The 17,594-nt window shown below is 43.0% G+C and overlaps 1 protein-coding gene across 2 annotated transcripts in view; it reads left to right on the forward strand.

Moving 5' to 3' along the window:
- LOC126278510 (uncharacterized) overlaps positions 1 to 17,594 on the forward strand; it is a 78,452-nt gene that overhangs the window by 58,574 nt on the left and 2,284 nt on the right. For both annotated transcript variants that reach the window (XM_049978686.1, XM_049978679.1), the window contains exon 4: positions 10,375 to 10,588. In XM_049978686.1, coding sequence (XP_049834643.1) covers positions 10,375 to 10,588 — 214 coding nt within the window. The remainder of the gene's footprint in view (positions 1 to 10,374; positions 10,589 to 17,594) is intronic.

Below are 17,594 nucleotides of genomic sequence, written 5' to 3' on the forward strand. Positions count from 1 at the left end.
TTGCAGATTCTGGGAGAGGTATCAGTTTTGTATCTCTGGAACCAACCGAATTATAACACTTACTTTATGTTGAACGCTGGAACGGGTTACTAAGCTGATTCAATTTTTAAATTTTGTGTAAAATGTCCCTAAACTCAAACCTTTATATTATTTATGGCATTATGCTTATGGGACACAGTTTTAAAAATAATTACTGTATTAATTAGGCAGTTAGCTGAATCCAAAGTTCACCATAATAGTGATTAAGGCCCTACTATCTAAGTACGATATTTTAAAAATTGGGCTTTATTGTGCAATGCTTTCAGAGGGAACAATTTTTGAGATTTATATTTAATTTCTGTTACTTTGGAGTAGAGGGAATTTCTGAAGACCAGTCAATATTTATGAGAAATAAGTCGATAAGGGATACTCTAAATTCGTAGACTATCAGAGCAGACAAAAATTTTCGTTGGCTCTCTTAGCTGCTACAGATGATGTGAAACATTTCAACTTCTGCCAGAAGGCCGGTCATTAGTTTGCCCATGAATGTTAGCGATGATAGTAGAGTCATTCAAAGTGGTGACACACACACACACACACACACACACACACACACAAACTAGCGCGTGCGCGTAAAAGTTCGCCTGTCAATGTTTTATTTGAAGACTTGTAATGTCGAAGGTTATAAGCGCAGTATCTCAAATTTTTCTGGCGCATCGATAAACAATGTATCTATTTTTGTACTTAATTGTATATGAAACATTGAGATGGTATTCTGATAATATACAATTGTGTGATAACACAGACTTCCCTTGCTCACCTCCTCAACCCCCCCCCCCCCCCGAAAAGCTAATCTGAAACATAACTAATTAATTACGAATATTCTGACTGCTATGCTACAGAACTGTCCGGTTCTGGGAGCCATTAAGCAAGTTTTTCAAGTGCCTTTAATATTGAGGGACTACGTTTTGTTTGTGGCAATATTAGCACAGAAATACATTAGCAATGGCTTAGTTAGTGGAACTGCAGTAAGGGAAACATTCCTGACCTATTTTAAACTTTTAGAAGCGAATAATGAAATTACATTCATGAAAAAGTCATTCAGTATAGCTTTCTGCTTGTTATATAACACCAGTCTTGGGGTCAGAATACATTGTTTATTGGGGAATTCCATGTGCTGTTGAGGAAGAAATCGCAACATCAACAGGTGATGTTTTGGGTCCTACAAACATAGCTAGTCTTTCAGAGGAAGTACGGCATGGCGTAGGTCAACACGGTCTTTCCACTTTTGAAGACATCAACATTTTTCCATTTATGTGTTTCAGTATAAGGATTTTTAATAGATGTTTGAGATGGAGGGGTACGACACACTTCGATCATTCTGCATCTGATGATTTTACATGACTGCGCTGACAACAATGTTTCAGCAGCATCTTTAAGATGAAAGACGTCAGTTGTGTGCACTGGTACAACATGGAAGCGGTTCGTAACTTTGGCTTACTCAACAATTTTGTGTAAATCTTGCGGAACAGGTACCTTCCTCACCTTTCCATTACCAGGCACCATCTAGTTATGGATGTTTCAAACATTTTCTTCACGACTTGACACCTGGTACAAGTCTAGGGACGTGTGGCACAGTACCGAGAACACAACAGCACTGAAAACGCATTTTGTGAAAAAAGACCACTTACAATATTGAACATTTGCCCTCGTTATTTGTATTATCAACTAGCATCCAGGAAGTAGACCTTGAGGTAACTCCTGATAGAGGGGCATAGGTTATTGTATTAAAATAGTATTTTGTGATGAGAAGGTGTTAGTTGCTTTGTTTTAAACATTAATCTTATTAAGGTTAACTGCTGTCAAATTAACTGTACAACAGAGGCAATGATGTGTGCAAATAAAGGCACTTAAGTGTGCATGGACTGTGGGAAAACCGGGACAGAAGAGAATCGACGCATTTGAGATTTGGTGCTACAGACGAATGTTGAGAATGTACTGATGAGGTAAAGAATGAGGAGGGCCTGTGCAGATCGGAGAAGAAAGGGTATGTGGAAATCACTGACAAGAAGAAGGGACAAGGTGATAGGAAATAAGTTAAGACATCAGGGAATGACAAAAACTATACAGGAAGACTGAGACTGGAATACATGCAGCAAATAACCGAGGCGTAGGTTGCAAGTGCTACTCTGAGATGCATCCAATCGTCCCCGGGCTGGTGTTATTATGACGTGCCAGTTACAGTTTTTCAGTTTATCATAGTGCTAGACTTGAAATGAAAAAAAAAATTTGTTATTATTATTTATTTATCTATGGCATTAAGCAGCAAAGACAGGACAGTCAGCAGTCGTTACAAAAGTGAGAACAGTTAAAGTTAATTTGAAGACAAAAATAAGTTCTTAACGTAAAACAAAAACACTAAAGAGCGAACACCAGATATCCAGTAGTAGTTAACACAGTGCCAAGTTTACATTAGTTCAATTCTCATAGTAAAATAATGACAACCCTATGAAGTACGAAGAGAAGCTCGTAATGCAAATTAGAAAACACAAACTTACGACCCAGGGTTCGAACCGCTCCCCTTCCAGAGGAAAATGATATCTACAGCAACTTATAGTTAAAATATGGATAAAGGCATCATTTACAAAAATAAATGCTTTAAGAAAAGTGAAAAGTCAAACAGACGTCTCAGTTTTCTAATCGGACTGGTTCTATGGGAGGACGAGATAATAGCCAAAGCGAACATCGGCGTCTTTTAAATAGTTCGTGAGAAAATACCTATATATATCGAACAGTAGATGTAATGTAAATTACATTTGTAGGGTGGGAATAGCCCTTCGGAACCAGTTTTTTTGTACAAGACCGCCTGTGCGGCCAAGTGCGTTGTACACGCCAGTATGACGTGTTTCAGATGCACCACCACCGAAGTCATGATCACAGTGTCGAGAAGCGATGGTGTTCAAACTGTATACGTTGGCGGGGTAACACCTGTATCCAGCGTCACGCGGGTGAGTGAGGTCACATGATGTCTACCAAGCATCGAGGATGTGAGCCACAGCTGAGAAGACACGTTTGTATGGCTGGCAGGGGCTGCCTTTGTAATGCTGGGATGTGTGCCATTCACGATACCAGTCGTGATAAACAGCGTTCTTGACCGTCGAACGCGAAATGTATAGCAATTTGCATTCGGAATGCAACGATGCGGCTTGCCCACTTACCATTTTTGAACAAGTGTGCAGGCGCCATAGTATTCGTGAAGGAGAACGTAAATCTAATTTAAGACGAGTAGTCTTGTCATCGAACTTCGTGGTGCCTCACAAGGCGGCTGTCTAGCTCTAGAGGGTCCGGCTGTAGCCGTCATTTTCCTCTTCCCCCTCATTCCTCAGTTTCACTCGCCACTGGACTCGGAGCGATGGGCAGGAGCGCAGACGAGCGGTTCTTTGGCCAGGCCAGATTCAGTGTGAGCAGAGCTGTAAAAATGCCGTAAGGTAGCGTAGACTATCATAAGTATGCGTAAGCTGTAATAGTTTCCCTAGTATCTTTGGTCAGTTAAAGTCGTACCCGCATTACCTGTACATTAGGTGTTTTGCATATCTATCAGGCGCTACATCATGACGATCCCTTTGTTCACATATGCGAGCATTGTCTTACTGAACTCCCCAAGTAACCGGAAGCGGTGAACCGTCTAGAAACCGAGTGAAGATATATAAACGCTGCGAAACCTGAGGAACATTTTTGTCCTCTAAAGTTATCCTCCTGGTTGTTACTTAAAACTAAACAGTATTTATAGTAAAACTGAAATTGTCAATGTTTAATTCGAAAATTGTTGATTTCGTAGTGTGAAACAGAGGGATTTTGTTGTAGAAGGAAAAGGAAACAATACAGATTAAACATATAGCACTAGAAAGCGGTGTTTGCTCAAAAAGGAAAGGTAAAATAAAAAATCACAAAATGAAAATACATCAGGTATCGCCTCAGTACTTGTTCTAAATTATATAAAACATAATATGTTTCTTGGGCTTCCAGCCGCGTCGAGTAGTTTAAATCCACGAGCTTTCGTCCGATTACTCCCCAGCCAATGTCAAGCGGTGACTGACTTCTGGTTGCTGCTGCCGTCCTTATATAGCCGCGCTGCCTTCCGTGACGTCACTTGTACCCGGTCCGGCACCATACGTGGTAATGTCTGCGTTGCTTCAACCTTCCCATGGGCAGGTCCCAATCCGTGCTTAGCTGCTGGCCGCCGTCTTTGTTGAGCGTGTTGTCACAAATTTTTATTTCGATCGCTTCATTTATTACGCTATCCCAGAAACTGTTTGTGTGATAATAGATGTCTCATCGAATGGAATACGATGACCGTTTCTAATGCAGGCTGTGGTACCGCTGCTTTCTGTGGGTACCGTAGACAGAAACATCTCTCGTGTTCTACACTGCACTGTTCAATGGTACGCACAGTCTGTCCGATACAGAACAGTCCACATCCACATAGTCTTTCATATACTCCTGGCGTTGTGAGGCCTACGTCGTCTTCCACAGGCCTCAAGAGATGTCTGGAGCCCTGAAGATCAGATCTATTTTGTGCACCTTTAGGACGCGGTTTATCTTTCCTGTTACTGAGCCACAGAACCGCAAGAACGCCAACTACTGTACTTCGAGTCCTCCTCGGAGTCTTTCTGCTACCGTATTTTTGGAAAGATGGCTTGAGAAATCTGGTAGTTGTTGTAGCCGTTTTCCTTGAATACTTTCCGTAAGTGGCTCAGTTCCTCTGCCAAGTTTTCAGGATCTGAGACGGTTTCAGCTCGATGATCTAAGGTCCTCATAATAGAACTTTTCTGCGACGTATGGCGATGGCTGTTAGTGTGCAGATATCGGTCTGTGAGGGTGGGTTTCCGGTAAACGCTGTGGCTGCGACACCCATTTGCCTTGCGGCGGACGAGGACATCAAGGAACGTCAAGGCACCATCTGTCTCCGTCTCCATCGTGAACTTGATGTTGTCATGGATGTTGTCGATGTGGACCAAGAATTCTCCCACGTTTTCACGGCCATGAGACCAGACAACGAACGTGTCGTCGACGTAACGATAAAAGCAACTAGGCTTCTCAGGAGCCGTGCCCAGGGTTTTCAAAGCACTCAGTGAACAGATTGGCTACAACTGGTGCTAATGGGCTTCCTATCACAACGCCGTCCATCTGGTTGAAATATTCTCCATCATACAAGAAATACGATGACGCCATAGTCACAACACTGTCTTCAAATAAGCAGGAGAGAAGATCTGTAAAGTCTTTAATAGGAATGGCCGCGCGGAGTTAGCCGAGCGGTCTAGGGCGCTGAAGTTATGGACTGTGCAGCTGGTCTAGGCGGAGATTCGAGTCCTCCCTCGAGCATGGGTGTGTGTGTTTGTCCTTAGGATAATTTAGGTTAAGTAGTGTGTAAGCTTAGGGACTGATAGCAGTTAAGTCCCATAAGACTTCACACACATTTGAACATTTTTTCTTTAATGGGAATGCTCGTGAACAATGACACTACATCAAAGCTGACCACAGACACCCCTTCTCTAAGACGTAGGCATTCAGTTCGAGTGATGAAGTCGGCTGTATTCCTGATGTGGTGCCCACAGTGACCAAAGTGCGGGGGGGGGGGGGGGGGGGGTTAGGAGGGTGGCCAGATGTTTCGCGAGTCTGTAAGTAAGTGATGAAATGGTGCTCACGATGGGGGTTAGAGGAGTGTTCTTGGGAACCTTTGGAAGGCAAGACAATATAGGTGGTCGAGGTGCCCGAGGGAGGAGACTTTTGATGACATTCCCTTCCAGCGACGACTTCTTAAAAGCTCCGACGTCTCCCTCATTATTCTTGAAGCTGGGTTCTTTGACAGTTTTTGATATGTCTCCTCCTCCAACATCGACTGAATCTTCACGTTATAGTAGGCTCGTTCCATAATGACAGCTGGAAGCCCGAGAAACTTTTAATAGTACATATCGCCGTGAAACCATGCACTCCTATATTACAAGGTGTACAACTTTACTTCTGCCGTTTTCCCCCCACATTTAAGGCTTTAATGAAACAAATTGGTTACACATGTATTATTCAAAGGCCGGCCAGTGTGGCTGAATGGTTGTAGGCGCTCCAGTCTGGAACCGCGCGACCGCAACGGTCACGGGTTCAAATCCTGTCCCGGGCATGGATGTGTGTAATGTCCTTAGGTTAGCTAGGTTTAAGTAGTTTTATGTTCTATGGGACTGATGACCTCAGGTGTCAAGTCCCACAGTGCTCAGAGCCATTTGGACCATTCAAGTATTTTCTATCGGTGGCGACTACTTTCTCCCAACTTTGGGCAGTGTACGAATCCCGCGTCGAAAAAATTGTTCATGTTTGAAGCGATCCACGAATTGATCCAATTTGTGACTTCTTCATGAGATCGGAAGTGTTGGTCAGCCAGGTCAAACACCATTGATCTTAACAGGTGATAGTCGGAGGGAGCAATGTCTGGAGAATACGGCGGGTGGGGTAGTACTTCTCATTATAACGTTTCCAAGTACGTTTTGATCTCTTTTGCAACGTCGAGTCGAGTGTTGTCACACTGCAAAATCACTTTATCCTGTCTCTTGCTGTTTTGCGGCCTTTTGTCTTTTAATGCTGTGTTCAAACGCATTTGTTTGCGTTCGATAACGAGCACTTGTGAGTGTTTAAAAAAAATGGCTCTGAGCATTATGGGACTTAACTGCTGTGGTCATCAGTCCCCTAGAACTTAGAACTACTTAAACCTAAGTAACCTAAGGACATCACACACATCCATGCCCGAGGCAGGAATCGAACCTCCGACCGTAGCTGTCGCGCTGTTCCGGGCTGCACGCCTAGAACCTCTAGACCACCGCGGCAGGCTGTGAGTGTTTCACTAGGTTTTAACACCTCATAGTACACGACGCGGTATTGGTCCCACGAAATGCAGACCATGATCTTGGAGCCGTGAATATTCCGTTTGGCCGTCGACGTGGAAGCATTGCCGGGATGTCCCCATGATTTTTTGGGTTAAGGGTTATCTTAACAAACCAAATTTTCGTCCCCCGTGACAATGCGATGCCTCAGAAGCAATTGTTCACAAAGACACAAATGCCGTTCAAAGTATCTCGGTTTCAGCTCACACGGGACCCAAGTTCGTTCTTTCTGAATCTTGCCCATAGCCTTGAGATGTTTTGAACTGGCTTGCTGTGTCACTCCCACTAATAATGCCAATTCTTCTTGAGTTTGACTCGAGTCTTCACTCAGCAATGTCTCCAATTCTGCATCTTCGAAAACATTCTCACTTCCACCACTAAGCCGGTCTACGACGTCAAAAACACCATTCTCGAAGCGTTGAAACCACTCACGACACGTTCTTTCACAAATACTGTGCTTACCATGCCTACTTGAGAGCATTCGATGACACTCAACAAATGACGAGAATTAGGCTCGCAGACTGACATTTTCAACCAAGAACAACATTATGATGCAGACTCAAATCGACTAATGTTTGAATGAGGTTATATTGGCCGAGGTCCAAGGTGCATTGTCGCCACCTATCGGCAAACGGCGGAAGCAGAGTTGTACATCTTGTATAAACAAAATGTTTCTGCTATTCATAAACAAATTTGACGTAATCAGTAACAACGGGAAACTCTTACCATTCATCATGATGAAGAACGCTCAGTTGAGTACAAAATAATTATTATATATACATATTATACGTGGATATAGACTGTAGTTGTATCAAAAGAACATGCTTTGTTGACATAAAGTAACAGAAGTTACGCGCTCAGTTAATTTTTATTACACTAGTGGCCATTAAATTTGCTACACCACGAAGATGTGTTACAGACGCGAAATTTAACCGACAGGGAGAAGATACTGTGATATGCAAATGATTAGTTTTTCAAATCATTCACACAAGGTTGGCGCCGGTGGCAACACCTACAACATGCAGAAATGAGGAATGTTTCCAACGGATTTCTCATACACAAGGAGCAAATTACCGGTGTTGCCTGGTGAAACGTTGTTGTGATGCTTCGTGTAAGGAGGTGAAATGCGTACCATCACGTTACTGACTTTGATAATGGATGGATTGTAGCCTATCATGATTGCGGTTTACCGTATCGCGACATCGCTGCTCGCATTGGTCGAGATCCAATGACTGTTAGCAGAATATGGAATCGGTGGGTTCAGGAGGGTAATACGGAGAGCCGTGCTGGATCCCAACGGCCTCGTATAGCTAGCAATTGAAATGACAGGCATCTTATCCGCATGGCTGTAACTGATCGTGCAGCGACGTCTCGATCCATGAGTAAGCAGATGGGGACGTTTGCAAGACAAGAACCACCTGCACGAACAGTTTGGCGACGTTTGTACCAGCAGCACTGTTAGCTCGGAGACCAAGGCTGCGGTTACCCTTGACGCTGCATCACGCACAGGACCGCTTGCGATGTAGGACTCAACGACGAACCTGGGTACACGAAGGGCAAAACGTCATTTTTTCGGATAAATCCAGGTTCTATTTACAGCATCATGATGGTCGCATCCGTGTTTGACGACATCGCGGTGAACGCACATTGGAAGCGTGTATTCGTCATCGCCATACTGGCGTATCACCCAGCCAATGGTTACACACGTCCCGGTCAGCTCTTGTTCGCACTGACGGCACTTTGAACAGTGGACGTTACATTTCAGATGTGTTACGACCCGTGGCTCTACCCTTCATTCGATGCCTGCGAAACCCTACATTTCAGCAGGATAATGCACGACCGCATGTCGCAGGTCCTGTACTAGCTTTTCTGAATACAGAAAATGTTCGACTGCTGCCCTGGGCAGCACATTCTCCAGATCTCTCACCAATTGGAAACGTCTGGTCAATGGTGGCCGAGCAACTGGCTCGTCACAATACTGATGAACTGTGGTATCGTGTTGAAGCTGCATGGGCAGCTGTACCTGTACACGGCATCCAAGCTGTGTTTGACTCAATGCCCAGGCATATCAAGTCCGTTATTACGGCCAGAGGTGGTTTTTCTGAGTACTGATTTCTCAGGATGTATGCAGCCAAACTTCGTGAAAATGTAATCAGGTGTCAGTTTTAGTGTAATATATTTGTCCAATGAATACCCGTGTATCATCTGCATTTCTTCTTGGTGTAGCAGTTTTAATGGCCAGTAGTGTATATGTGGATATATAAATTTGAAAACTGAACAAATCACGGAGTAATGTAGGTAGAGAAGTACAAATTGACACACATGCTTGGAATGACATGGGGTTTAATTAAAGAAAAAAAAAAGTTGGAAAAATGTCCGACAGATGGCGGTTCTTCTGATCAGAATAGCAAAAATTGGTAGAACAACATAAGAGAAAGCAAAGATGATGTTCTTTACAAGAAATGCTCTATATGTCCACCATCATTCCTCAACAATAGCTGTAGTCGAGGAATAATGTTGTGAACAGCACTGTAAAACATGTCCGGAGTTATGGTGAGGCATTGGCGTCGGATGTTGTCTTTCAGCATCCCTAGAGATGTTGGTCGATCACGATACACTTGCGACTTCAGGTACCCCCAAAGACAATAATCGCACGGACTGAGATCTGGGACCTGGGAGGCCAATCATGACGAATGTGGCGGCTGAGCACACGATTATCACCAAGCGATGCGCCATCTGTCGGACATTTTGTGAACTTTGTTTTGTTTTTGGTTCTAATAAAATCCCATGTCATTCCAAGCATGTGTGTAAATTTTTAGCTCTCTGTCTCCATTATTCCGTGGTTAATTAGGTTTTCATATTTATACTGACTTTTTGATCACCCGGTATATTGTAGTTGTATCAAAAGTAGCTCCTTTGTTGATATAAAGGGAAAAAAAAATGGTTCAAATGGCTCTGAGCACTATGGGACTCAACTGTTGTGGTCATTAGTCCCCTAGAACTTAGAACTACTGAAACCTAACTAACCTAAGGACATCACACACATCCATGCCCGAGGCAGGATTCGAACCTGCGACCGTAGCAGTCGTATAAAGGAACAGAAGCTATGCACTCAATTAATTTTTACTACTTATAAAATGAGATCTGAGTTCTTTTAAAGATATAAAATACGTAATGGACTGACATTGAACGATGAGCGGTTCTAATTATGTGTAAACAAACAACCACAGGAAAAAAAGCAAAGAGAAGTCATCGGCTCCCAGGTTCTCTCTCACACATTCATTTGTATCTTTCTCTAGTTATACCACCAATACAAATGGTCAGCCTACCATTTGCTGCGTCATTTATGTACCGTACCAGAAGTACTGAATCGTGGTTTTGGTTGAGCGCGTCTCTTAGAGTGTGACTGATGTCGAGACGCGGACAGAGGAGCTGACGAGCGCCGTGTGTGCTGTGTGTGCTGCAGGAGCGTGACGGTGCTGGCTAATGTGTCGCCGTGCTGCGAGTGCTCGGCGGCGCTGCGGCAGCTGTGTGGCCGGGTGCGGCTGTCGCTGCGCTTCGCGGCGGTGTTCGCCCACCACGGAGACAACCACCGCGCCGGCCTGCAGCAGCTGGCGGCCGCCGGCGCAGAGCTCGCCGTCTTCGGGCCCCGCGACTGGGCCCTCGTCGTCCACCGCCAGGTCCGTGCCTCGCTGCTGTCGCGCCTTCCCACCCACCTACTCAGTCTCTGGCTCTTACTGCCCCTCCTACATCCTTGCGGGTATTAGAGATGGGCAAACTCGTTCATCCTTGGGAACTAGTTCACTGGCATTCGCTCTGTTTTGAGGACCCTTCATTTTCACTCGTTCACCATTCATATTTGCCCGCAGCTCATGGTCTTGCGGTAGCGTTCTCGCTTCCTGCGCACGGGGTCCCGGGTTCGCTTCCCGGCGGGGTCAGGGATTTTCTCTGCCTCGTGATGACTGGGTGTTGTGTGTCTCTCATAATCATTTCATCATCATTGACTCGCAAGTTGCTGAAGTGGCGTCAACTAAAAAGGACTTGCAATACGGCGGCCTAACTTCCCCGCATGGGGCCTCCCGATCAACAATGCCACACGATCATTTCATTTAATATGTGCATGGTATACGGTTCATGTGACAAACTGAAAATTAGTAGCGTAGGTGACTGAAGAAGGAAGGCGCCAAGAGGGGGCACTTGCCTACGCCCTGGAGTACAGAGTCTTTATTCGTAACAGAATTTTCACACACTTGTAATTTTCGTGATTCTGCAAAACCTCTCGTTTAGCCAACTGTAGCTTTATGTGGCAGATCGCAGTGAAATAATATGAGGTGGCGGACGAAAAACTGGCCGCGAGTACAGATCGCTCTCCAATTACGCAGGATTTGTTCATCGCTACGAACAGAATAGATAAAACATGTAGTAATTAGGGAGTGAATAAATAACAAATAAACTAATGCAAACAACAACTTCGAAACAATAGATGATGACTGGTAGGCAACAATGAGCAGTCTAGTACTCGGGGCCGATTTTTTCGTGCACCACCATGTACCACTGAAATAATACTACTGGAGTTATATTCTCTTTACAAAATGTGACACCTGACACTCCATTACGGAACGCGCACTTCATTCGGTTGTAAGTCGGTCTACCATAACAATGAACATGCTCTTTCACCTTGGATAAAAAAAAAAATACGGAAAACAGTCATTCGTGTGTACCGTGCCGACTTCCTTTGCAAGTGTAATAACAAAAAAATATTGCCTTTTTACAAGTATTTCTTGTGCTCTTTATCGAAATAGCGCAGTAAGCTGACGCCGTTTTGTTACCTGAAAAGATGTATGTACTACATACCACGTAATTTTATATAATTTGCGTAATTATAAATACGTTTTAATTATCGGTCATGGACACTCAATAGAATAACAAAAGAACCAGAATTTCAGAGTTAAAAAAAGTTTTGAAACAGAACTAGAATGGGCGTACGCAGCGGACGAAACGAACAACTCTATACTGAACTAACTATGAGCAGTCGGCAGTGGAAAAGCGACGAGTCCGGCCCAGCGAGAACGAGACAGACGGGAACGGGACCGAGGCTGGAACGAGACCGGCCTACGTGCAGTTCGGGAACGAGACCGACCGTTTCCCGTTCCCGGGAACTGTAAGTAGCAAGCCGCGACCGAACTGAACTGTGAAAGACCGTTCCTTAGAATTCGTTCATCGCGCGTTCCGTTCATCTTTATGAACCGTTCCATTGGACCAGTTCGCTCACGGACGACCCATCTCTAGTTACTAGGCCTCTCGACTGTCTTAATAGAAATCGCTCATACTCCGCAACCGCATGCTTACAACAGGTATTCAATAACTAATGCCCCTCATTTTTTCCTGAATGCAGGCCGGTTTATTCACGATTCTAGTAAATCACATTATTCTCCACTCCTTTGCCTTCAAAAATCTATTTTTCAACACAACCATCCGTTTAGTACGACGGTCTTAGATCACCTTACTGGGAGGGTCTGTATGCCCACATGGTAACACTACGCGTCGACGTCCGAGTCAATAGCTTCCTCATCATCCACGTACTGCTTCCCACTGAGTGCATCCTTAAATGCACCAAACAGATGGAGGTGCGAGATCCGGGCTCTAGGCTCGATGAGAAAGAAAAGTCCGATAAAGTTTTGTGAGTTCCTGTCAGGTGCGCAGACATGTGAGCCCTTGCGTTGTAATAGGCAATGAGAAGTTCATTTCCATTTTTGTGGCGACGATCACGCTGAAGTCGTTTCTTCAGTTTCCTGAGGCTAGCACAGTACATTTCATAGCCGATCGTTGCATCAAGAGGGAGGACATGAAACAGATTAACCCATCCAGAGTCCGAGAAGACCGTTGCCATGACTTTCCCGGAAGTGATGACCCGATATTTCGTGGCCTGTGTTCGACAAGAAATTGTCACGTTCAGCCTCGAACGCGCGAGCAATATCGCACAGATGGTCCTCCGTTGCTCTCTATGGTCCTGTGCTGGGCGCCGAGGAACCCGGCAGATTCACACTTTTGGTACCCCAGCTGCTGCACCAATGTGTCAACCTTACCAAGAAAGACGTCCAGTTGAGCAGCGAGGCGTTTGATTGTGATCTGTTGATCACCTCGAATCAGAGTGTCCGCTCGTCAAAACGTGGCAAGAGTCGCAGCTGTGCTCGGGCAGCTGTCACGCGGGAGACCGAACTGGTTTGTGCAACCTTTTTGTGATGACGGCAGACGTTTCACCCACCGACTCTTCGTGCTTTTGTTCACTGCCAGGTCTCTGTAGACATTCGGGAAGCACCTACGAGTATCTGCGATGTTTTGGTTTTCCACCAAGAGAAACTCAGTGACTGCTATCTGCTTGGAATGCACCTCGGTTACAAACGTCATTTTGAAAGCTACGTATAGTGGCGCCACGTATCGGAACTTAGTGAAATTACAGGGGCTGAAGCAGAAATATTCTACAATGTTCCACGACAATTTACACTTTTTTTTCCAACCGATACTGGGCGAGAAAAGAATGTGTTGAATTACTTGCTGGACGCCCTCATATGTTACTAAACGGCTGACAGTCCCGTTCCAATTTGCATATCTAACGGCATCCATCTGCTACGAAAGAAGTTATTTTCAGTATTTCATAGAGTTATTGACGAATACAAAACATTTAAATGCTCTATATTACTAAACGACTGTCCTGGAACCGAGATCCCGAACCAAATACTGCTGGTGGTTCCTTATCAAACGCCTTCCAGGGAAAACAAAAATGTGGTTTGCAATATTTCGCGTCATTATGAGAGGCAGTCAAATGAAAACGATATAGACCGAAAGAAAGTGAGTAAACTGTTTATTATTTCAAAAGTAATCGTGCATGTTTTTAGAGGTATTTCAAGGGAATGAAATAAGCTCTGATCACTTCCTAGTCACTCCAAAGATTGAAGTATAGGATGGAGGAAACAATCAAATGTAAAGAAGCCCCAACGCCAAAGCTTGAAATAAAAAGTTCATATTCCGCGGAAGGAAAGCAAATGTATTCTATATCACGAAGGCTCACACTCTTATTGCAAACGGATGAAACTAAAGAACATTGAAGCAGTATGAGAAAGATTAAAATCAGCAGTGTTGAAAATAGCTAATGAGGTACCAGGGAAAAGGAAAGTATCAAACCAGAAAATAGGTCTTAAAATATGGTATACAGAAGTAACCAACAACATTTTTTTAAAAAAAATGCTTATAACGCCTATTTATAAATATGAACAAATGAAGCTTGAGAAATAATCAAACAGAAAAGAAATGAAACAAAGGATTTAATAAAAATGTACTATGGTGAAGCCTGGGAAAGATTCACTGCTGACGCTGAACATGACATCCGCAAAACACAGAATATAGGATTTAAACTTTTGGGTAATATGAATAAAAAGGAGAAAGATACTGGAGCCATTAATATGTAAACAGAAAATCAATGGACACATCACTACATGCATTTATCGTATGATGAAGATAATAAATAAAGTTATTCCATAAAAACTGATAGTAATTCTGTAAATCAAATAGACATAAGAGAATTTAAAGCAGCCTTAAATGCAAAAAAAAAGAAAAGTTCCTGACATAGAGGGCATTAATGCTAAATTAATCAGATATGGAGAAACCATTTTTGAGTTTTGCTTACTCCATTTCTTAAACATGTATTGGGAGAACTGTTCAGTGCCTGAAGTATGGAAGTAGCAGAATTTCGGTCGCATTTCTGTAATTTAGAAGTCAATAAGAAGAACATAGGAAATTATAGAGGAATAAGTCTACCGAAGTAGGATGTAGAATTTATAGGAAAATTCTTTATCAAAGATTACGAATAATCTCTGACGCAATAACCTCAGAAGAACAATCAGGTATCACAAAGGGACATTCGTGTAATGACGGCATACTCATAATAAGACAAGTTAGTGGGAAACGTCGGGAATTCGTCTTAGTAACGCATTTAACTTTTGTTGACTATGAGAAAATCTTTGATAAGGTAAAAAGACCTCTTTTGTGGAAAATGTTGTAAATGAAACGTTTTTATAAACATGTTATTAATATGATAAATATATAAATACATAAACAGTTACAAGCCCAGGTTCGAAAATGTCAGATGAAGTTTTAATAATCCAAGGTGTTCGACAAGGGTGTAGTCTTACTACCACTTTATTTAATTTTTATACTGACGTCGTATTTATAAAGAGGAAAGATAGACACAGTCAGGAATTAAAATAAGATCTAGCGTACGATTAAATACTCTTTTATATGCTGATGACCAGCTAATTTTGCAGGAAAGGGGGGATAATATGCAAACAGAAATATACAGGTTGAGCCAAAACGAGATGCATCTGCAAATAAGAAAAAGATAATAATGGCAGTCACGCCGAAAATAATAAATGAGAAAATTTTAGAACAAGTATCCCACCTCAGTTATATAGGATGTGATATTAGTTCTAATTATGACAAATTAACGGAGAAGAATGTTACTAAATACCAAGGTATCTGTGGAGCAATTGGAAGAACTGTGGAAAGAAAACAAGAACGGAAACGTAAACGAAATTGTATGAAGTTCTGGCTGTATCTGCTCTTGTATATGGACAGCCGAAAAAATCCAGCTGACATAAGAACTGAAACCAAACAATCACAAAAGCGCCGCGAATTTGCCCCGTCTGTACTTGCAAAACAAAGAGAGGACAACAATATCATAATGAAAAAATGGTCACTGATGAGGCGCCCTCTATGTTGAATAGCTTCATGAACAAGAGAAATAGCGGGATTTGGGGCACTAAAAACTATCGAGAAGAATGGAGAAGCCATTATATCCATAGTGGTGATTACGTGGTGTGGCATATACAAGGCAGTATCATAAAAAGACACATCACGTATACAGGCAACAGGGATGAAGTTCATGAGATATGCGAGGGGCTGTAGTAAAATGGATAAAATAAGGAATGAAACGATAAGATCAGATTTTAAAAAATCTTTTCAGTTCATGACAAGACAGAAGAGAATGAAATGGAAAGATCATATTAATAGAATGATAGAAAACAGATAAAAGATAGTCAGTTACCGGCCAACGGAAAGGGAGAACTAGATATACCTCGTGTGGAATGAATGGGTGGATAGATAGATGGATGGATGAATGAATGATAGAGACCGTCACAGGTGACTACAATACCTAATCCCTGGATGTAGTTAATGACAATGATGGTGGTGAAAAGTAATCAACTTTTAATTCAATAGTTCCCCTGCTATACAAATAGTCAGTTCCTGGATGAAAAAATATTTGCTGTAGCGCGCACCTCTCGTTTCGAAGAAAATTGACGGCCATAAATTAAAAAAAAATGGTTAAAATGGCTCTGAGCACTATGCGACTTAACTTCTGAGGTCATCAGTCCCCTGGTCTTAGAACTACTTAAACCTAACTAACCTAAGGACATCACACATAACCATGCCCGAGGCAGGATTCGAACCTGCGACCGTACTGGCCGCGCGGTTCCAGACTGTAGCACCTAGAACCGCTCGGCCATGTCGGCCGGCGCCACAAATTCCTTCAGCGCTCAGAATGTATGGAAATCGCATGGGGAGAGATCGGGATTGAATAGAGGACGTGTAACAGCTTCCCAGTGAATCTTCGGCAGCGTACGCGAAACGAACGTGGCAACATATGGCCCCTCCCAGAGAACTCGATATTGCACATTTTAAAAGACTAAATTCCCAGTTACCTGCTATCAGAAGAAAATGTGCAAGGCCCCTTCTAAAACGGCGCTTATTCATGGATCGTGTGTTCCAGCATCGTCGTTGGTGGTGCGAGCGTGAAAAGCTATAGTCAGTCGTCTGTGGTACGTTCGTGGTGCAGTTTACCATTGTTCACAGTTCATGACTAGTAGGCATTACCCAGTGCAAGAACTTGCAGAGGGGAATTTGATATATGGTGCAACAAGATGTACTGTCTGAAATGCATAAAGATCGTATAATGGAAAGTTTTGTAACAGACTACCGTGAGGAATACATTTATTACCTTGTATAAAGTCTACGACAAACCGGAATGGTTAAGTCACAGAAAAACGGCAATGTTTGTGGACAAGGTATTGTTTGCGCGGCGAAATTCGAGAAGATAGCGTTGGATCCTACGGGAGATGATTCACAATAAGTAAGTTTGTCTTCGAAGACAAGAGTGTGGGCTGCCTGTGGTGTATAAATTACACCCCTTATCATAAATATGTGTAGAACCAATGGTCGCAAATTAATTTGAACAATGGAGAATACCGTCAATGGGATTCTGAATCTGATCTCTCTAGGTCACGCATGAGCATACTTCAATCTCGATGTGTATTACTTATTAAAATCCAAATGACTTTTTATCGGCTTTCTGACTGCTTCGATGGGGCCAACCGCAATTTGGTCCTGGTACCTATCTCTATATTTCAGATAAGCACCTAGACAAAAGTCTCCTGTTATTTGTTAGATGTATTCTCATCTCCGTCTTCCCCAATACTATTTGGCTTTCAAGACTCCATCTGGTACTAAGGAACTTATATCTTGAAGTCTTAATGTTTGTCCTGTCATCATGTCACTCTTTCTGATCAGTGTTCTGAATACGTATCTTTCTTCGCCGATTCTGAGGAGAACCTCCTCATTCCTTACCTTATTAGT

Source organism: Schistocerca gregaria, chromosome 1 (assembly GCF_023897955.1).
Source record: "Schistocerca gregaria isolate iqSchGreg1 chromosome 1, iqSchGreg1.2, whole genome shotgun sequence".
NCBI lineage: Eukaryota > Metazoa > Arthropoda > Insecta > Orthoptera > Acrididae > Schistocerca > Schistocerca gregaria.